Source organism: Lineus longissimus, chromosome 1 (assembly GCF_910592395.1).
Source record: "Lineus longissimus chromosome 1, tnLinLong1.2, whole genome shotgun sequence".
Classification (NCBI taxonomy): Eukaryota; Metazoa; Nemertea; class Pilidiophora; order Heteronemertea; family Lineidae; genus Lineus; species Lineus longissimus.
In genome coordinates this window covers 12,352,862-12,375,235 of record NC_088308.1, presented here as the reverse complement: position 1 = coordinate 12,375,235, position 22,374 = coordinate 12,352,862, and the positions used below count along the sequence as shown (strand labels likewise).

General features: G+C 44.3%; 1 protein-coding gene across 2 annotated transcripts in view; it reads right to left on the bottom strand.

The window, feature by feature from the left end:
- Positions 1 to 22,374, bottom strand: part of LOC135488372 (uncharacterized) — a 149,449-nt gene that overhangs the window by 68,356 nt on the left and 58,719 nt on the right. For both annotated transcript variants that reach the window (XM_064772972.1, XM_064772964.1), the window contains one exon: positions 5,730 to 5,857. In XM_064772972.1, the coding sequence (XP_064629042.1) occupies positions 5,730 to 5,857 (128 nt within the window). The remainder of the gene's footprint in view (positions 1 to 5,729; positions 5,858 to 22,374) is intronic.

Genomic DNA, 22,374 nt, shown 5'->3' with positions numbered 1-22,374 from the left:
AGGATGTTTTGTATGTGTTGGAGGGCCTCATTTTCATTGTAGTTGGATAGTGTTGTGGCTTTGTCTCGATACATGTAGTCTCGGCACAATTCTTCTTTCCAGGTGGTCCAAAATTGATTGGAGTCTGCCGGGCGACAATACATCAGCAGTGTGGAGAAGAAGTTTCTGAGTTGGTCCCCAAATCGAATGGTGCAGGCCTCTGTCATTGCGCGATGTATTTCCTTGTCATCGGTGATCAGTCCAAGTTGAAGGCAGGCTTCTTGGAATGTTCCGCATTCCACACTATTGACTGTACGCATTTCTTCATATGTTTGTGCACCCGCCTTGTGGTGAAGCAGTGTTCGAAGGTGGTATAGTTCTGATTGATGTGGGCTGAGGGAGATTGTTGGTATGCGGCCAACATTGTCTGTCTAGAAGTGTTGGGTATTGGTGAGTTTGGTGCCTCGTTTGCGACGCTGCCATTGCTTTTTGCTGCCATTCCATGTGAAGTAGCGTGGGAAGTCCGGGTATAAGATACTGCGTGCATCTATGTCTGTGGTGTTGGTAGTGAAGAATGCGATGAGTTTTGTAGTGGGGGGGCCTTTGTCAACTGTTGCAGCAGCCTCCTCGGCTTCAAAGACGACTGTTTGCTGGTCAGGTAGATGGCATGGAAGTTTCTCTACTGGAGGGTACTTGTGGTGAATTGGGAAACTGTATATTTTCCATAGGGCTTCACTGGCTGAGATGTATCGTGCGTTAAGGTAGTTTTCGACTTCATCTAGTACTGCTACTTGTGTCCCATCAGCTGTCAGGGAGAAGATGATGCGGTCTTGGCCTTTTGTGATGTACTTGTGTAAGTATTTTACTGCTTGGACTGAGTGAACAACTTCGATGTTGATGTGCGCTGAATATCGAAGTGATAGGAGCGGGTTGTAGGGTACGATAAAGGAGTTGTCACAGAGGAGGTCGTTGCGGCAAACTGTCATTTTATGAGTGTGACCTCCCTGTTGTGGCGAGCGACGGCGATAAGTGGGGTAGTTATCTTCAGTGACAATTGTGTGGAGTGAGAACGGTTTGGGAAAGTTCTTCGTACACTTCCTCTCAACACCAGTCCCATCCATACATGGACTGTTAAGGTTGATGCTGCCACAGGGTCCATGGATGTTGTTGGAGGAGATTATTTGGTGGAGCTGGGGCTTTGTTGCCTTGTCTGGGAGTTCTGCAGAAACAACTTGATCGATTAGCTCTGGTGTTCGCGGTTTGGAGCCATCTGTCAATATCAGCAAGATGTGGGCGTGTGTGAGGCCTCGCTTCTGCCATTCAATGGTAATGGTGTACGCACTGACTTTGCCGAGGACCTGTTGTTTCGTAATATCACTGATGAGGGAATCCAACTTCAGCTTGAACACCCTGGCTGCTAGGTCTGGACGGTCCTGTGGCGATTCTCCTGGGTGTAGTGCCTCCTGTATTTCAGGCCATTTTGGATTGGTGGTGAAGGTGATGAAGTAGTCAGGCTTTCCCAACTTACGGACGATGGCCATCGCATCTTGAAATGCCTCCGAGTAAAATCTTGGGCTCCCATAGATTGTTGGTGGCAAGATGATCTTTCGTCCTGGGTTGACGGTGTCGCCGGAGTGGACAGCGTCGAAGAGACCTGTATATTTTTCCGCCCTGATTGATCGCTGGTTTTGCTTCACCCACTGTAAACGTGATAGGTCTATTTTTGCCCATTGGTCAACAGCGTACTGTTGCATAAGTCGTCGACAGCGCATGATGATGTTGAAGTTGTTGTGGCGAATCTGTAGGTTAAAGCTGTAAAAATCCAAGGCAGTTAGGGTCCTATTATCTGTTTTGGTGAGGGTGAGCTGCCAGCCATCTGTGCCGTGAGGAAAGAGTAGAATGTAGTGAAGTGGATCATATGAGCGATGTAAGGTATTAATGCGTTTCAACGGACCGTTCCGGCAATGAAGGATAATGTCCAAGTGTTCCCCAATTTCTCCTGGGATTAGGGCTGATACTTCGGAAGTTTGTGGCAAGTTGTAGCGGCGGCAGTGTTCAGTGCTTGGTTGATGTTTTTTGTCGGCATGTAGAAGGATCTGTATGTCAGTGTGGCGGGTGATTTCAATGGCAGCTTTGAATGATGCAATGTAGGAGTTGACATTATGTAGACAGTTTTGCAAGTTCAGTACGATGATTTGTTTCAATATGTCTGTTTGCTGCAAGCGAGTCTGTAATTCAGAGTCAGAGTCATAGAAGAAAATTTGGGCGTATTTGGGGGGAGCAGAGGGGTCAGGTAAGAGGGAGCCAATCCGATGGTAAATTTTACCTTGAATTTTAACTGTGGGACTAAACCCTGGGGCCCTTATTTCCGTGCAACCCGTAGATGCCAGCGTCAATGCATTATTATAAGAACGAATGTTGGAGAGGAAGTGGTCATTTTGCAGGTAATATGGGTGAACCTCAGGTGGGGGAGGGGGCGGGGGAGTTAACTTTACCTTGCCATTTTGGCAGCACAGGGATTTTTGTTCTGACAACCAAATATAGGCAGAACAGAATTCGCAAATGTTCTCCTTAAATGAACCGCAAGAATGGGTCACCAAAGTTGGTGAGACGTCTAGTTCCCTGAATGGCATGTTGTTTACTTCAGCTTTGTGGGTCCGTTCGTGTTGGATTCTGCTTGGTCCTGCAGTCTCGGTAGACGGTTCCGGATGATTCAAAGGTGGAGGATGAGGTAGTGAGATTTCGACAGCTGCTTGCAACCGCGTTCTAGATGAGACTGGTTGTAGTGTCATTGTGACCTCTTGCTTCTTTTCTTCTGAGGGTATGTCGACTGGAGCGACCAAGAGCAGATTTCTGTTTTGCCTTTGGCATTGTAGGGGAAGTAACTGTACATTACTGTAAAGAGAGAAGTTTTCAATAATGAACTGTTTGATGGTGCAAGGTGTGTTGATTGCAAGAACACATGTTATACCGTGGAGACGCTGTTATTTGCGAGTGGTTTTTAAAGCCTGTAATGCGTTGACAAATGTCACTCACTGAGAACATTGACTGTGTTTGTAGGAAAGGAAAGTTATTTATCGTTGTGGTCTTCTAGGAGGGCTAAAGCTTCTTCAGCAGACAGTTCCAGATCGTTGTGTTTGTGGTTGTTGTTGTTGTCATCAACTTCAGCAGAATCGTCCGCAACTGGGGCTGGGTTAACAGCAACTGGTCCATCAACAGGGGCAGGGTTGCCAGCAACTGGTACATCAACGGGGGCAGGGCTGTCAGCAGTATGTTGTAGATCCAAACTAATATCGGACAGAGCCGCATCAGAGACTTCGTCGAACATGACGACTGGGAACTGAGGGGGGCCCTGAGTAGACGTTGATGGTTGGGGTTCCTGACTTGTCTTCTTTGGCGTGGATGTCTGGCGTTGGTGGCTATCTTTCCGTTGCAGATGCCAGTTGCTGAGGTTGGCCTTGGCTGTTATGAGTATCTTCATGATGTAAGATACTCGGCCATCAATATTATGGCGCAGGAACCTCAGCAACTGCACCGCCTCTGGAGTTTGTGGTGGCGCGTTCTCTTGAGTGTCTAGGTACACGCCCACCAGGCTCAGGTCGGAGACCAAGTACTGTCTTAGGCTGCCTAACAGTGTTAGAGCGCGACGTTACTGCTCCTTGTCAAAGTTCTTTGTAGAAGTAAGGAGCTGTGTTATCTTTTTGGCTAGGAGCTGCAAGCCTTCATTGGCCATTCGGTTGAAATTTGCAACAGCAGTTGCTGTGCAAGGGTGATTTTCCTGAGCATTAACCTCAGCATAGGCAGCCTCACGCAGCATGTTGTGTAGGAGGGATCTTAGTTGCGAGATGATAGACATCTCTACATTGTGGGGAGGCACATCGTATGGCATGACTGAAAAGGATTGTGTCATTATGGACTGGTGTTGTTCTTTTTGATAGGCTGTAGGTGGCTCACATCCTTTTGTCAGGAATCAAGAACATGTGTGAGCTATTTAGTGTATGGTAGTGATAATAAACAGACGTGTTAAAGACGTACCTGCGGTAATACTTATAGCAGAAACACTGGTCGGGTGGCAAGGAGTCAGGTTAGCGACGAAGCAAGGAGTCAGGTTAGCGATGAACAACTGTTTTTTTAGATGGTTCTGCAAAATAGAACAGTAGAGATTAGGAATGAGAAAAAGGATGGTTTAGGACAGCTCGCAGTAAGTGGCAGGGAATGGTGAGTGGAAAGCATGAACTGTACCGTGTTAACATACCAGGATAGAAGGCTTTTGTAAGCTTGTAGGGCGTACTCATATGAAGATCAAGTTTGTTGGTCTCGGCGTTGCTGGAAAAATGAATGGGGACTGTTAGAATAAAAATAAAAGCGAATGGGAAGGTAGGGCAATGCGACATGATGAGTACCGAGCACATAAGCATACTTCAGATCATTGTTTGATATACTATTATATGGCTCACCTAGGAAATAATCAATGCATAGCATGAATGGAAAGGGAAGGGAACATACCAGAATAGAAGCCTTATGGAAGTTGGAACTCGTTCATGTACTGTGGCAGTGTTAACCTCGGCGTTGCTGGAAAAAAGAGCAAGTGTTAAATGAAAGATAGAAAGAAATGGGCATGTAAGTAAGTAGGCTAGAGGAGACATGAATACGAAAAAAAACAAATTTGATAGGTGGCTAGTGTATTGTCCCTATATGAAGTAGCTAAAATACGATTTAAAGAACGATTGTCATGTTTGTTGATGATTGATTATGGGCGCCGCCATATTGGAAATACCCGGATGTACGAACTTTTCGCCAGCATGCTGCTCTGAACCCCACGTGTAACGGAGAAAACATCCTCAATGTATCTAGTAATATCTCCACCATCCTTATATTGATGTACAATATACTTACAGGCAAATACAAACATATGTGGTATTTTAATTTGGAGTCAGAAATACATGTACACGTTATGCTTTTGAAGCTTTATTTCAAGATTAAAAAACATGCAAGATGACAATATAATGTGCACTGGTGTGCACAACGCATTCCACGATCAATCTTTCCGGACTCATTTTGTGTGTTCAAAACAATGCTGGCGAAGACAATCGGTGCTGAGAAAGCCACATGGAATCAATATGGTTTTGGCAAGAGACTGGTGACCATATTACTTACTTTTTCGACCACAAAAGCTCTCAAATCGGGATAAAAATACGCTGTGGAAAAATTGTTGCTCCTCTCTGAAAGTATGGCGGCATAAACGGGTAACTGACGCGAGTTAAACCTGAGTTAGTAGAACCTGAAGTTTCAAGTCACCGATGACTTCACTCGAACGGGTTCTGATGGCCAGACTTCACTCGAACGGGTTTTAAGTACCCGGGTCACAAAATGGGTTGTCTCCGACAATTTTGCAAATTTCTTTTGCAAATTTCTTTTACAAATTTCTGAGAAACCAGCACACTTCCGAGGCTGAAACAATAACAATAACACACACCAGATAGTAAAGCAACGCTCTCCAGCGCTGATGTCTCCCGGCAATGCGTAGTTTAGAAGATTCGAGGGGACAAAGGTTTGTTCACCTAAATTATGTACGCGTAGCTACACTATTAGGCATGTTCACTATTGATCAACTACAGTTGGTACCGAACATTCAAAATGGAGTCCGTCAATTATAATAAGATTACCAGCTTCGCTGATTTTGTCAGCTGAGCTAAAAACTAATCGATACTCAAAAAATACAAATTTTTACAAATTGAGCTTTCACCTACCTGGCAGTAACAGAAATGGAAATCCGACGGAGGAAATTACCACCAGTAAACTTCAATGATGCAGAGCCGGAGGTATCATTTGATGGCTTCTCTAGAGGAGAGTGTTTAATGTGGAATACCTGGTTCGCCTGAAATTTATTTTCAAAAAAAAAAGAAGTTTAACACAAATCCGTTGAAAGTGGCCAATTATATATTTAAAGATTAGGCAATACACACCAGTAAACAGGAACAATCTTAAGTATAACTTAAGTCTAGTATGTGGTTAAAAGATGTGGTTAAATGTGGTTAAAATTATTGGTAAAGACAGCAATAATAACACGTAGAACTCACTGTGAACTGTGAAACTCACTGTGAACTTTTTACAGTAAATGTTTTGTATAAGGCCAGACAAAAATAAGTTAATGGTTGATTGTCCCCGCCCGACACTACAAAACACCCCCAACCCCAAATAGTTTCATTTATGAAATTTGTTTTGTCTGCAAACAGAGGGGATTAACAACACTGATCAACAAAATGTGATAATGCCGAACGTAAAATTTTCGTGGCATAAAATTTTTCGCAAATGCCTAACGATGGACATATTTGCGGCAGAATATTTTCGAGAGTGAACATTTTTTCTTTCAAGCAAATCAAAAACTCTATTTTGACATAAATATCTAGTGTATGGGGGCTGTCACCTTACATGTCACCTGTATTATAAACTCAGTTTCATTATTAACATTGTCAAGTAATTAAGCCTATAGCACACGCGATGGTCAATAATTAAAAAAATAGGCAAAAGTTGTTCAAGAGGTGTGTTTGTAAGGTGTAATAAAGATATGTGCTAATTGCGCAAGGTATGCACGCAGTATCTTTAATCACCTCTATCATCGTACGGTCTACAGTACCGACCATTCGCAACTTCCCAATTCTTTTGCGAAATTCGTGAGAAATTCATAGGGATTCCGTGCTAATTTCTCGAAAATTTTGTAGCTTATTTTTTAACTATTCGTGTGCGAAATACCATTGATTTCGTAGGCGAATTATTTCCGAACGATCCTATAAAGTGCAATAATTCTTGTGCGAAAAAGCGCCACGAATTTTCGAAACTTTCGAAATCTTACGCTTTGAAAAATTTCCCTGCGAATTTTCTGTTAGCAACAGCGTGCTTTTGCTATCCGTTTCTATGTAACCATGTTTTCTTCTGATATAAAGTTCAGTGAATATAATTTCTTTGCACACTCATCTTAATTTATTAAATCAGATTGGGTCATTTGTCGTGTTTCAGGAAAACGCGTATCATTAATCTCCGTAATGCAGGATATTCTGATGCCTCTGCAGGATATTCTTATACTATATCAAGATATCGACAAAATCTTGATCTAATTAATAAATGACATACACTAAAAGATTACACAGTGAATGTTTTTGATGCGACCCACATGGGACCTATGACCTTGACCTATTTTCACCAAAATAGCATCGAATAGCGAGCATAACCCCTCAGCCCTCAAACGCTGAAAGTGACATGAAAGTAAATGATAGCGGAAATCCAAAGAACTGTGGTTCGAATCCAAGTCAAGGCACCATGATTTTTCTGTACTAATTTCATTCTTACAAAACGTGATAGAAAAGTTGGCTTTATAGTGGACTACGCGCATCATTCATGAGATATAGGTGAAAGTAGTTTGTAAGATAAAGGGACCTTTTTGGCTAATGAGCAAAAGTGCCAAAGTACACAATGGCACCATAAGACCATCATATAGCACAATAATCGATAATAACGGTCGATGTAGGTCAAATAAAAAACCCGGGTATTATGTGATGTAGTCTTATGAGCAGTGTCTACAGTAAAAATGTCATGATCTTAGCTAGCAGAAGTCATGAGATATTCCGGATGCAGTTGCCTCCATGTTACGGCTATTTGCAGACGACTGCCTGCTGTACAGAGCCATAAATTTGATCGAGGACCAGCACTCTGGAACAGGACCTAAGAAACCTTGCGATCTGGGCAAAGAAATGGGGTATGCAGTTCAATGCAAGCAAATGTTATATAATTAATATGATCTACCCATACCAAGACCATTTGAACTATCTGTACGAACTAAACCAAATTCTAAAAAAATGGTTAATACCACCCCATACCTAGGCATCACTCCCTCAAATTCATTGGACTGGGATCCACACACAGACCAGCAGGGATCAAAGTTCACTCTTTACCAAGGCGCACTGTGCGACCACATCTAAAAAACGTGATCGCATTTTACATCGTTCAATCGAAATTATTTTCCTGCCACTTTACGCAGTCGAGGAAAATCAAAATGTTGATGAAATATAAGTGTACTAGCATTGTACCCGTGGCGCAGGCAGGTTCAAATGGGTCATACCTTGAATAGATTGAATTGCAATGAAAATCTAATGCAATATCAAAGGAGCAATATCGAAGAGACAAATTAAACCAACCATTTGTCCACAGACTCGGACACTGTGGCGTGATGTATGCGTGCATATAAAAGTATATCAATTGGTCCCATAGAGATGATGAGACAATGTGAATATGCCTCGTTCCTTAGTCAGCATTATGCCCCTTTTTATATGGAGAAGAAGGAGAAACCAGATAGGCCTTCACATGTCGGCCTCCAAATGGCTCGGACCAATTGCACTATCACTACTATAACTTTAAAATGTGTGCTCCTCCTACATGTAGCATGATCTCGGGCAAGGCACTTCGTCAACAGGCAAGCTAGAAGTTCAGCGCCGTCAGCGGCTCCTTGATAAGGCCATGCCAAGTTCAGAGTGCCTCTTCAGATACATCAAGTTTTGAAAGCTGTGGTGAGCACATAAACATACCATGGTAACCTTAATTTGAAAATCCCTTCATAATCAAGGGCTAGCTCTGGCTAATACAGTACCAATATACAATAGACCATCAATTTGACCACAGCTCCTTACTGCGGGAAAACCCAAGTCCAGCAACCAAAAACACGTTTTTGTTTACATTTGAACTGCACACATGCGTTTGTTTACAATTTCTTTCCCCGCGAAATCTCGAAGATCAGGTGACCTGCAATCGTGGATTGAAAATAACATTAACCTGGGTTCAGCAGGTCAACAGGTACAGGCTGTTCCAATCATCCCCTTACAGCCAGCCGTTCAACAGGTAATGTTAGTCACCCCACAGGGAGTGCAGGTGATTGATTAAGCCCCTGCATAACTAAACAGCAATGACTTGGCTTCTGTGAGTGGTAAGGAGAATTGACAGTGTCCGATTAAAAATCCCTCATTACCGCTCCGCTGAAGTAAATTTCTGAAAATATAATAACGTTGCATCAGGATACCATATCACCTGCAAACGTGCAAAATTTCGAGACGAAACACGACCCCCAAATGGCACTTTAACGAGCCGCCATATAGTATTGTGATATAGATTTGAGCAAATTAAATCTCAAAAAGAGGCCTAAGGGCCTGGCGCTCAGCTTGATGAGCTAATAACACAGGACTGAGAGTGTAAAGTAGTAAATATCGGCTTTATACTACAGTTTGAAGGTCAAGAAAACACGTTATACCACTAAAATTTCCAATGCAGAGCTGCCAGCTGGATGAAATATGACTGAACTAATCATCCATGGTATGTTAATATTACAGGAGGCTACGGAAGGTGTCCCTAGTTCAGTATGTTGTATCGGTAGCTTCACAGACAAGAAGTGTCAGAGAGGATGTGACTTCTCCATGGACAACTGTAGTATGTACAGGCTGGCTAGTACAGCACAAGGAAACAAAATTAAGCCCTTTGTAGTAAGGGCTCTATTTCTAAGCTAACGCCTAGAAAATTCTACCATATTGGATAATACCAGAGGTAGTATAACAATATCCCATATCCCCTTTAAATCCGCACGTGTCTACAAGTAAACAAAAAGTGATGTCACACTGCGCATGCTCACTTGGCACCGCCTCTATAACCTCACACCCACCAGCCCTTCAATCATCCTTACAGAAGACCGATCCCCAACAGGATAAAATGTGGGGAGGACGGCTGGGATAAATTCGTAGAATTTTCTAGCGTAACGCTCTAGAAAATTCTACCATATTGGATAATACCAGAGGTAGTATAACGATATGCCAGACTTGTCAGCGGAAGGTGGGATTTTATACCCAAACCACCAACCAAAACAAAACGAAGGCAGGAGTGTGAGGTGCTCAGAAGAGCATGCTCCCCCCCCCTCTTTCTGACCCAGAAAGGAAAATTTAAAAGGCTATTCACCAAAAGATTAGTGAGTTCTCCTTCCTGCTAAGGTCGGATGCAGTCTGCTGGATCCGTCAACCTGTGTTTGGACATCCACCAAGTAATGAGACGTGAATGTAGTCTGCCTGGCCCAAGAACCTGTCAGCAGAATGTCCTCCACTGCCAGACCCGCCGCGAAAGCCCAAGATGCCGACATCCTACGCACCTCGTGGCCCCCGGCTGAGACATTGCCCGCATAGGCAAACTTGATCACCTTTTTAAGCCAGGAAGAGATAGTTCTGGTACACACAGACCCTTCCCCCCTACATTTAACAAACAAACGGGAGCCACTGGTCCACCCATTTGTACATGAAAGATAAAACTTAAGCATCCTCACAGGACAGAGCAACCTATCTGAGCTGTCTCGACCTGAGAACCGATCATGTCTTGGAACGAAAAATGGTTTCGAATCCGTGTTTGCCGCCTGGGTCTTAGCTAAAAACCCAGGGACGGTCCGAAGATGTACCCCATCATCCGAAAAAATTAAGTCTCGCTTATCTCGCGAAATAGCATAAAGCTCGCTTGCCCGCTTCGTACAAACCAAGGCAAGCAGAAATACAGTTTTCCATGTCGCAAAAAACTCTTTGCTGGACAGTATCAAACTTAACAGGCTCGAACGGAGCTTTCGTGAGCATTGATAACACCTTTAAAAGATCCCACTCTGGGACTCTATTCCTCAATTGAGGCCTTTCAACTGAAAAACTCTTATTAAGAAGCGCGGTTAAAACGGGGTGACTTCCCACCGAATAACCATTAAAAAAAAACCCCCAGAGCAGCCGATAACGCTGACCGGTGGTTCGCAATAGTTGCTGGCAATCTACCCGACTCTTCAAACATATATACAAAATAATCAGCAATCAATGAAATAGAGACAGACTGTGAAGGCTCATCCCTCGAAGAGAGCCAAGCCGAGAATGTACCAAAATGGCTCTCGTAGACGGACAGAGAAGACTTTCTCTGAGGTCTAGCTGCCCCAGCCACAACCTTCTGAGAAAACCCTCTCTGTACCAAGGAATTCTCGATAAAGACCAGGCGTGAAGAGCCTGCGACTGGGGCTCGGAGTGAAACACGACCAACCCCAGTTGTCGGAGTAACCGACGGTGAGGAGGTAACGCGAGTGGAAACTCCACCAGCAGCTGAAGGAGAGCTGGAAACCAAGACTGCGCCGGCCAAGCAGGTGCAATCAGGATTATTATCGAGTCGGATTCGTTGACTTTCCTGAGAATGTCGGGAATCAGAATTCTCAGCGGAAACGCGTAAGCCATCAGGTTGTCCCAAGAAAGAGACATGGCATCGACCGCTCATGCTTGATCGTCCGGGGAGGGGCTGACATACAGAGGTAGCTGATTGTTCTTGTAAGTCACAAACAGGTCTACTTGTAGAAAAGGGAACAGAGCAAAGATCTGACTGAAGACTGATTTCGCCAGCTTCCACTCTGTCTCCAAGACACGATTCTGGCGACTAAGACTGTCGGCCAGAACGTTTCTCTTGCCTGGTATAAAGGCTACTCTGAGAAAGATCCCCTGTTCCTGACAGAATAGAAAAAGCTCCCTGGTGAGCAGGTAGAGACTCAACGACTGGGTGCCCCCTTGCCGACGAATTCAGGACACCACCGTGGTGTTGTCCGACAGAATTCTGATGTATTTGCCTCGAATCTGATTCAACAAAACCTTGATTGCTAACAGGACCGCCTTCAGCTCCAGGATATTGATGTGAAGGCTGGCTTCCTGCTCTGACCACTGACCGGACACCGTCTGAGTGCCTAAGTGGGCACCCCAACTCGATAGACTGGCATCGGTAATAAGGGTCACGACTGGCTCGGGAGGATGCAACGGATCCCCAGCCATCAGATTGTCCTCGGACTCCCACCACAGAAGATACTGGAAAATTATGGGATGCAGCGGCACCACTTTTTCTATGTGATCTTGATGGGCTTTGAAAAAGCACTTGAGATAAAACTGCAGTGGGCGTAGATGAAGCCTCCCCAGTGGGATGAAATCTGTCTGTTCTGTTGGGAAAACTAGCCCTTGAATCAAGTCGAACAGGACCCCTAGATGTTCGAAAACCTGTCTGGGAGTCAAATGTGACTTCTCGAAATTGATCAGAGTTCCTAGAGCGTCGGCTAGCTTGAGGAAAACTGAAGCTGACAACACAGGGTTGCTGGACACTTGTTCCTGAGGAGCCAGTCGTCCAGATGGAGATGGATTAGAAATGCCAGCTCTCAACACCTTTGTGAAAATGAAGGGAGCAGTCGCCAGACCGAAGCACATTGCTCGGAAGCGATATATGGTGTCCCCTATACAAAACATTAGGTGTTTGCGGAACTGAGGATGCACTGGCACGTGGTAATATGCATCCTTCATTCCCCCCTTACTTTTTTGGAGTTACTAACATATTAGAGTAAAAACCCTGCCTCCAACCTGAGGCGGGGACGATCTCTATGGCTTTCTTGGCTAACATCAAGTCTACTTCTCCTAGCAAGACCTGTCTCTTGGGCAAGTCCCTTGGCAAGGCAATGGGACGAGGGTGCCTTGTTAAGGGGGGTAAGGATTGGAACTTTAGCATTAAACCGTGAGTTACCACATCCATGACACACTGGTCGGAGCCTATCCGAGGCCACGTGCCCGCAAACTCCGCCAGTCTGGCCCCCACTGGAAAAACCGAACCCAGTGGGAGCAGGGAGGGTCCCCTGATATCAGGGACGCTGCTTTGGTGGAGGCAGCATCTGTGTCCTGCAACCCCTAAAGCTGTTATTGTTGTCAGCCCTAGTTGGACGAGAGCTACCTCGCCCACGCCCCCTAGGAGCTAGAGTAGGCGTCGCACTCGCAGTGAAAGACTGAGACGAACCCATATGATAAGGCTGAGACCTCCCAGAGACAGAATTCGAGGAGGACTTAAACCTAGGCTGTGACCTACTAGATTGTGCAACAGCATGCAACTTATTGTGTTGAGCTGTGAATTTCTGCAGGGTAGGCACCACCTCCCCAAACAGAGAAGGAGGCACGCCTTCCTTCTGAACAATAGGCTGATTTACCAGCCACTTCTTGGCTGCAGGGGGAACCAAAGACACCGGTGCAGACTCAATAAAAGAGCGCCGCCTAGCCAGCGTGGAGAGAGCCACAGAAACTCAGTTGCGTGCTTTACCGCCCAAACCAAACTAGCTGACATAGCAAGCTTGGCCTGTAAATCGCTGGCCGAGGGGTCCCCAGCCTCAGCCTCAATGCGCCGTATACCCCCAACCAACACATCAATAGCATTGAGTGCCAACAGTGCCTTCCTTGACTGACGCTCCACATCCTTCATCTCTGCACTCTTAATAAAGCCTGTGGACTCCTTAAGTCCAGCATAGGTCTCCAGGCTCTCCCCTACGGCTGTTGACCCCTTCAAACTAGATGGCAGGGAATTTGGGTCATCCAACTTGGCACCCTTCATGCCCCACATTTGGTCATAGATGACGTCGAAGGTAGACGCCATCATCCCAGAATGCGGAAAAGCGACAGCGGGCCTTTGGGCCGGCATATCGTCTGTAATTGTGACAAAGCCCGGACGGACAAGGTCTGCTGCGACCTACGAGGCAGATCATCACCCAGAACCGCGTGCAGGTTCTCAATGACTGTATAAAACTCAGAATCCAGCTTGGGACTCCCATCCTCATCTGGGTTAGAGGGGTGGTTGGAAGAGGCATCTAGATCCATCCCGTCCCCAGCTACTGAAAATCCAGTATGGCTGGGAGCGTGGAGGTCAAAAAGGTCACCATCCCCCTCTGGGTCTGGTGATTCCGACCTAAAGACTGTGGATGGGACCTCAGCCTGAGGAGGTTGGGTAGCCGGGGCTCCCAGAGCAACCTGGGGCGATTGTGACGCCCGAGCAGCTGACATCAGTGGCTTTACCATGGCCAAGAATGACCCCATCATCTCGGTGAACTGGTTAATGCCCGGTGCTGGAAAACGACTACGTCTCCAGCGCCTGCGACGAGATCTCCCCTCATCATCTGAGAGCGACTGTTCCTTCCCTGAGGACCCGACGCCTGGCTTATCAGATTGAATCTGACTACTGGTGGACACTCTAGAGCTTGAGGCCCTACCAGCAGTAGAAGTGGTGGAGGAAGAACCCTGCCTACTCTTCTGTTGAGAGCCTTCAGTGGTACCCTTACCTGTGGAATTCCTAACCATTCTAACAGATGCTGCGTATGCAGAACACTGCCGTAGAGTGTAGCATGTATTATACGCAAAATGCACGTGAAAGCAGCAAGCTTGCAAAACGAAGCACCATGCACCAGCGTCGAAGCTGAGTTATAGCCCTCAGAACCTGCAGCTTTGGTCGCCGTAAAGACCTAAAGAAGCAGAACTAGCAAACACAAAAAAGAAAAACAATACCTATATGTAGTTCAACGGGCTTCCCGGCGGGCTGGTTGTCTAGCTGAGGCGAAACCAAGATCGACAGCGTGACACTGATCGATTTCGTAGACGGTACTAAACCGAAGTACCCCGACAGCCTCAAGGCAGGTTGCTGATCCAAACCGGTCAAAAGCTCAAGAAAACTTACTAAAACCACCATCAAACGCAAAAAAACCTTCTTAACTATTAAAACACTGTAGACTACAGATCGAGACACGTCCGTGCAGGAGCGTGTCTACAGGAAAGAAGGATGATTGAAGGGCTGGTGGGTGTGAGGTTATAGAGGCGGTGCCAAGTGAGCATGCGCAGTGTGACGTCACTTTTTGTTTACCTGTAGACACGTGCGGATTTAAATAGGGATATGGCATATTAGGGAGGTTAAGATCAGCTCCAACTCCCACTCCCACTCCGGGTGATTCCCTTTTTGTGAACTACGTCATCAATAAGAATGGGGTTTCACCGCGTTATGTTGTTTACTCGCTCGTGAAAACGACTGGGACCTGTCTGAGTCGTAGGTATTCTCCGACTACTCCGACTTGAAAAAATCTATATTTCTTAATAAATTATTGTCATAAAATGGGTTTTAACTCTTTGTAATGGTTATGTAGAACAAGTGCATCAAGTTAGTTGGTGGAAATTTGTGTTCGAAATAGGCATTTCGGAGCTCATTTTGAAGGATACAATTTCCTCCTGCATCGTGCATGCATCCCTTTGTCCCATTTTTAGCAACAACTGCATCTGGTAACATTAGTGCATGGCACAATCTAGGAATGTCCTCTTTTTTAAATCTGAAGAAGGCTCGACACTCCTTTTCAGAATACTCATCCAAGTCAAATCTGTCAAAACGATGCTGGCACAATGCTGGTTAATTCGATCCCGTGGACGTGGCATTCGATCAAAAAATCCTTCTCCTGCCAACACCAGGAGGATTTCATCCTCATCCTCTGGATTCTCGTCCATCAACAAACACAATTCAGCTATATCTTGGTTCATATCAGTACTTTACATCCCAAAAATAAGCAAAAACAAGACGAATATTGCCGAACCCGGAAGTAAATTCGATCGTCTGCAATATTTACAAAATTGGCGCGACAGCTATCGTTACGGAGCGGAACTGACTACCCGGCTGACGAGTCGGGTTCAGAATTTTTTAACCGCGTCATCGCGTCACGACTCCCGACTCGAGTTGGAGTCGGGAGTCGGAGTGGGAGTGGGAGTAGGAGCTGATCTTAACCTCCCTATTGTTATACTACCTCTGGTATTATCCAATATGGTAGAATTTTCTAGAGCTTTACGCTAGAAATTGCTGTCTGTAATTGAGAGGTAACCTGATAACAAAGCCAGAGGTCAAAATAAATAGAAATGACCAGTTTGGGACTAACACCACTGTCTTTTTTTTAATAAGGTAGATTACAGGAGTCAACAAAATTAACTTTATTGAGAGAAATTGACCTGTCCTGCAGGTGATTGGAATTTACAAAGGGTCGTTTTTCATGACATTGTGCTCTACTGCGTATCCCTAGTGAGTCGATCGGGAACCCATCTATTTTTTATTTAGACCAGCGATGACATCATTTCTGGTGATTCCCTACGTTGTCCAATGAGCGCTTTTTAAAGTGTGCCATTTGGCATGCATTAGCATGCAATGTATTTTATCAGCGCTGCCAATTGCCGAACAGAATGCCGCAGCTCCGTCAATTTTGAATCAATTTTTATGGGAGTAACATTATTGTGTTGCTTGGAATGTCTACTTTTTACTCATGTAAGAATCGTAGTACTAAAAACTAAAATACAAACAGAATCATGCCGATTCACTGCACATACTGTGGGAATTCTCCACTTCAAAATAATTCGCGAACAGAGCATGCACTTCTAATATCATTTTCACAGAATTGTCACGTGGCCAAATTTTCAAGAACTAATTTCTGAAAGTAGTCCCTAAAGACCTTATGACTACCCACTGAAAGGAACTAGTGATAATATCGCCTACTTGACTTCTTTTTAGCAGAAAATTGGTTACCGTGTTGCAAAATCAATCTTCCATCTTTACACTGGTCACAGTGGGTATGCTGAAATATAGCCTGGTTCCTTGGCCAATTACATGCACAGAATACAACTGCGCAACTATACGTCATAGCCCGGGCTTTTGAATCGTCAAAAATTTAGTTAAATGTGCCTGTAGCGCCAACTGGCGGTGAAAACTAAACTAATTCCATTACAAGTAAAAATTTAAAATTATCAAAAAATATTCGGCCAGATGTGAAAACAATATTTCCTCTGTGGACAGCGGTATAAAGGAATGAAGTTTAAACTTCCCGATGACCTCATTTCCTTAATGTAGGTCGGATCGCGCTGATTTTTGGTTTCTGAGTTCATCTTCGGTTATGCCTAATTTAGCAGCGTCAACGAAGTGCCTAGGCCTTGCGGTTACAAAATGCCCAAAAGTGACACGGAAGGAAGGACAGACACCATTCCCTTAGTAATATTACCAGCTTCGCTGACTTTGTCAGCTGAGCTAAAAATGGTGTTGTCTTTCGGCGGTTATTTAGAATCTTATAAACCGAACCAAATGCATACCTCCATGACCATCCACGGCACTAGAGCAACAATATACAGTTGAGGTCAGAAGTTTGCATACCCCTGGGTCGAAAACATTCAACTCAAATTTTCAAAAGGTTTCATTGTACTTACAAAAACGATTTTGATGTGATAATATACCTAAGAAGTCTACTTTATTTTCTTACTGCATTTGTTTATTTCAGTTTCTTTATTTCAGAATTATTTGACACAGTTTGATATCTCTATTAAAACCAGTGGGTCAAAAGTTTATATACAGTAACACTTCAATACTTGGTAGCATTGCCTTTTACAGCAATCACCTGACTCAGACGTTTGGGATAGCCATCTACAAGTTTCTTACAATACTCTTGGGGAATTTGGGCCATTCCTCCTGGCAAAAGTAATGTGATTTAGTCAAATTTGTTGGCTTCCTTGCTCTGACCCGCTTCTTAATTTCAGCCCAAAGATTTTCGATTGGATTTAAATCTCGGCTTTGTGAAGGCCACTCTAAAACCTTCACCTTGTTGTCCTTAAACCATTTGGTGACTACTTTCGCCGTATGCTTGGGATCATTGTCTAGCTGAAAACTCCAACCCCGACCAAGCTTCAACATTTGGGCAGAGGTCTTGACATTGTCATCAAGAATCTGGATTTATTGTTCTTTTTTCATGATACCATCTATTTTCTGGAGTCTTCCCATTCCTGAGGCAGCAAAGCGACCCCAAAGCATGATGCTGCCACCACCATGCTTTACGGTTGGGACGGTGTTTTTAGGGTTGAAGGCTTCACCCTGTTCACGCCATATGTATCGCTGGTCATTATGACCAAACAGCTCCATTTTCGTCTCATCAGACCACATAACATTCTTCCAAAATGCTGTCGGTTTGTATTGATGTTTCTTTGCAAACTCCTGTCTTGCTTTTCGGTGCCGATCTTTAAGCAGTGGCTTCTTCCTGGGGTGATATCCCTTCAGTCCAACTCGATGAAGAATGCGCTTCACTGTGGATCCTGAGACACTCACTCCTGCATCCTGGAGATGTTTGCAAATTTGCTTTTTTGTTGACGTGGGGTTGATCTTCACCTTGCGCACCACGGTCTGTTCATCTTTGGGGGTCAGTTTTCGTTTTTATCTTCCGCTCCTTGGCTTGGTTAATGTGGTCCCGAGGTCCCTGTACTTCTTGACGATGGTCTGAACGGAAGACCTGGGTAGATTCAACTGCCCAGCAATGTGGCCTAGTGAGGACCCTGCCTTGTGAATATCAACCACACGTCTTCTAAGGTCTTGGCTGTGCTTTTTGGATTTACCCATCTTGTCTCAATGCTTGTGAACACTGGAATGGGCTATACCCTTTAGAAACGCCTTTTTATATAGTCCCTAAAGAATGCTTGGGTTATTACATAATTTCTGTAGTGGCCAATGGCCTGCGAAATCATCTGTGAGGCCCTAGATGTCAATTTCTTGATGATTCAAGGTTGTGTTTTTAAAGTTTCACTTGGTGTATGTAAACTTTTGACCCACTGGCTTTAATAGAGATATCAAACTATGTCAAATAATTCTGAAATAAAGAAACTGAAATATACGAATGCAGTAAGAAAATAAAGTAGACCTCTGAGGTATATTATCACATCAAAATTGTTTTTGTAAGTACAATGAAACCTTTTGAAAATTAGAGTTGAATGTTTTCAACCCAGGTGTATGTAAAATTCTGACCTCAACATGTACATATCATTTATAATCAGTATATACAGAAGAGCGAAGCGAGTCATACCAGCCTCTGGGAATGAACACTAGGCTGGTCTTGACGGAACCAAATTCACTCGTGACGAGATCACATGCCAAAACGCACAATAGGTCTTCAAGCTCGCCAAACATCATGCAGGCCTTCCATGTATTAATTCAAAACAAGACAGAGCATTCAAACAGACTCCGCGAGTCTGGAGTCCGTCATCTTACCACATACATTGTATTTGCTTAGTATGCGATTCACTCTTCCCCAGTGTGTTTATGATGCATTGTTTTGTTATCTGCCAGCCAATACAGTCACATTTCATGGAGCGAGATTGACCTTATTGGCAGGCAGCCAGAGGAGCTATAAATAAATTGTGATGGGATCCTTTCAAAATAGAGGTCGCATAAAGCCGTTTTGTTCAGATCGCACCATGCGAGAGGCATTTCAATTGCAGTCGCATTTGAAATTTTCTGGTCACATATGCCACCAGTTGGTCGTGAACTTTGATCCCTGACCAGACATGTGCAATAGCGAGTAGAACAGTAGGATTCATTAAAAGTTCTCTAAAATTTGCCCTCCAATGGTTAAAGGACATAGCGTACAGGTCGCTATTAAGATCAAAGCTTCAATACGGTTGTACAGTCTGGGACCCGCACAGCATGAAACACATCAACAACATCGAAATGGTGCAGCTTCTGCATCACTGCATCCAGCTTTGTATGCAGTGATTACTGTGGCTGCAGCAGTGTGACTAACATGATGGTATTCCTGAACTGGCCATCACTGGAACAATGTAGAAAGGAATGCCGAATAAAGATGCTAAACAAGATCACCAACGGAGAGATGGGCATTGTAAATGACATCCTTCTCCCTGCCACAACATGAACGAGATGCAAAAACAACAAGAAACTGCAGACAATTCGAACCAGCACTGACTCATTCAAGTACCCCTTTTTCCTTAGGTAATACGTGATTGGAATATGACCACACAGGCTGAAATAGATGCAACCTGCATCTCAGCCAGCCAGCGCCACCACTAAATGCCACCCCCTGCACCTACTTATACACGGTACTGCGGTCTGGGGCAGACAAAAATCAAGATCAAGATCAAAATATAGCAAAAAGTAGTTTTTCACATGACCCTGGAGACAAGCGTAGTTCAATTTCATCAAAACTGCCGCAAGGCACAATTGCAACATAAGACCTTCAAACCACCCACAGATGAAAGCCTAGCCTCAATAGCTATGGAGATATGCCCCGGAAACTAACTAGGGGCAATTTACGCTTTTTGACCTCTGTGACCTTGAAAAGTAGGTCAAATCAAAAACCCGGGAATTTTGTGATGTAGTCCTCAGTATAGATTTCATGATTTTAGCTCGCATAATTCCTGATACATAGCCAAGAGTAATTTTTCACATGAAGCGCCCCCTGGGGCCGATTGTTTTTCGAAAATTGTCAAAACTGCCAAAAGGCTCAAAGGCACCACAAGACCTTCAACCCACCCAGAGATGAAATGCCTAGCATTTATGGTTACGGAGACAGGCTCCCAAAACAAGTTTAACGGAAAGACGGACAGACAGACGGCGCCCGCCTCGACAATATCCCTCTAGCATTTATGGACCGAGGGGTAACTAAGGGGCCGTCTCCAAATTGATTTCGTTTCAAACGCATTTGAAACGGGCAAAAAGCGTTTATTCAAAAACGAAATTCAAACGAAAATCATCCGTTTTTCTACCGTTTATCAGCCGTTTAAAAAGCGTTTGAAAACAAACGCACACCCCAGACGAAAATTTCCAAACGCTCCCAAAGGAACACGTCCGATCAGAACGCTTGCCAAACGATTTCCAAACGATCGCACTAAACGGATCTCAAACGCACGTCAAACGATTGTCAAACGCACTTCGTTTCAAACGAAACGATTGTCGAACGCACTTCGTTTCAAACGAACTGGAAACGTAGTTCGTTTGAAACGAAATGTGCACGAAATGCGCATGCGATGCTTTTATTTCATTCTTTCATTGATTATCTTGAAAGACGGATGTGTATTTCGCCCATTTATCTTTGTTATTTTCGATATTTATCGGTAAGTCTAGCTGAAAGGGTGGATGTCGTCCTGGGTGCCGACAAATGGTACCCAGGTTCGAGATCGACTGGACAATAAGCGCCCTGGGTGCCATTACACTAGACAAACAGCACCCAGCTTCTTTTTGCCTGGCTTATGGATCTTAGGGACGAAAACGTTTCTTTCAATCTCGTTTTATCTCACGCCGTGTACTTGCGGCATTAGCAGTGCGCGAAATAAAAAGAACATATAAACAGAAACAAGAAGCCCAAGGGCCTGGCGCTCAGCTGAGTTAATATCATTAATATCTTCCCGGTGTTTAGTTCATTATGCATGAAAATGGCATGCTCCATGGTATTTGATATCCTTTTGCGTTCACTACGGTACCAATGTTTTTGGTTGACATAATTATGCCACTGTTCATTCCTCAATCCTGATCATAATTCGGGTGAAATCATCGTATGAAAATATTTACCGAAACAGGAAGTTTATGCATTACCAGCAATCCCCAACTTTATTATGCCGCTGCTAAATGCAGGCGCTACGATCGAGTTTGACACGTGACCCAATTTAGCCTATCAGAGCGTTCATCAATAATAAAATATATTTTTAGTACAAGAAATCAATGCCTTGTGTCAGTTTTATGCCTTCATTGTGGGTTCACAATTTTGAATGTACAGTGTTCCAGCTCATCAAAAGAACAGGGTTTTGTCTAGAATCACGGTTTTCCGAGTTTCTCCTTGTCAACACTGTCAGGAACCCCCCCCCCCATCCTATCTACCTAGCCAACACCCAGACAGAGGTTACCAAATGACAGAGCTGAGAGAGCCCAAACATCTGAGGAATCCATGCAACAGCAAAAGCTTTGGCAAATATGCTGAAGAGAAGGATGCAATATAATATTTCGGGCTTGGTCACCCGCCTACCCCCCCCCCCTGACATGACCCTTCCCAGCCCTAGTGTCCTTAATTGAACCATCCAAAGCTAGGGATCTTAGGCCATAAAGTGGACAAATAAAGCAAGAAGTTATCAAAGGGCAGTCATTCTCATATCTTCAAAGATCACTTGAGGTCCAGCTTTTCATGTATGTTGATGTTTGGACATATATTCTCTCCTAAAATCCACTTGGGACGCCAATTTGGACCCCCCTGTGGACATGGAAAAATTTTCAATTTTCCCAATGGCATGTGTTTCAGTATACTCAGTATGATGCTGCCTTCTGCAGGAGCTATCGGCAAACTAAATTTGCAAACTCTATGTGATTCAAAAAGGCCACAGAAGTCGGCCAATTTTCATGTTTTCTTAGAATTTACATTAGGAAAAATTGCAATTCACGTGGTATTTTCAACCCATAGGTGGACATGGAAAAATTTTCACCAATCAACTCAAAATTTGGCCTGCAAATGCCTTGATAGTCATAGAATCACATACGCTATCGGCAACTAGGCTTTAGTTACACAGAAAGCCGTGAGATGTCTCTCACCTCGATCTGCTATAGAAAACGTATGCTTGGCTCTGGAAGGGAGTTTGGCGCATGCGCAGCTAAAAGGTTGGGAATTGCTGGTAATGGCCATGAATGACGATACTCATTGTCATAGCCTCGTTTACAAGTACGAAGTATTTTCCCGCGAATATT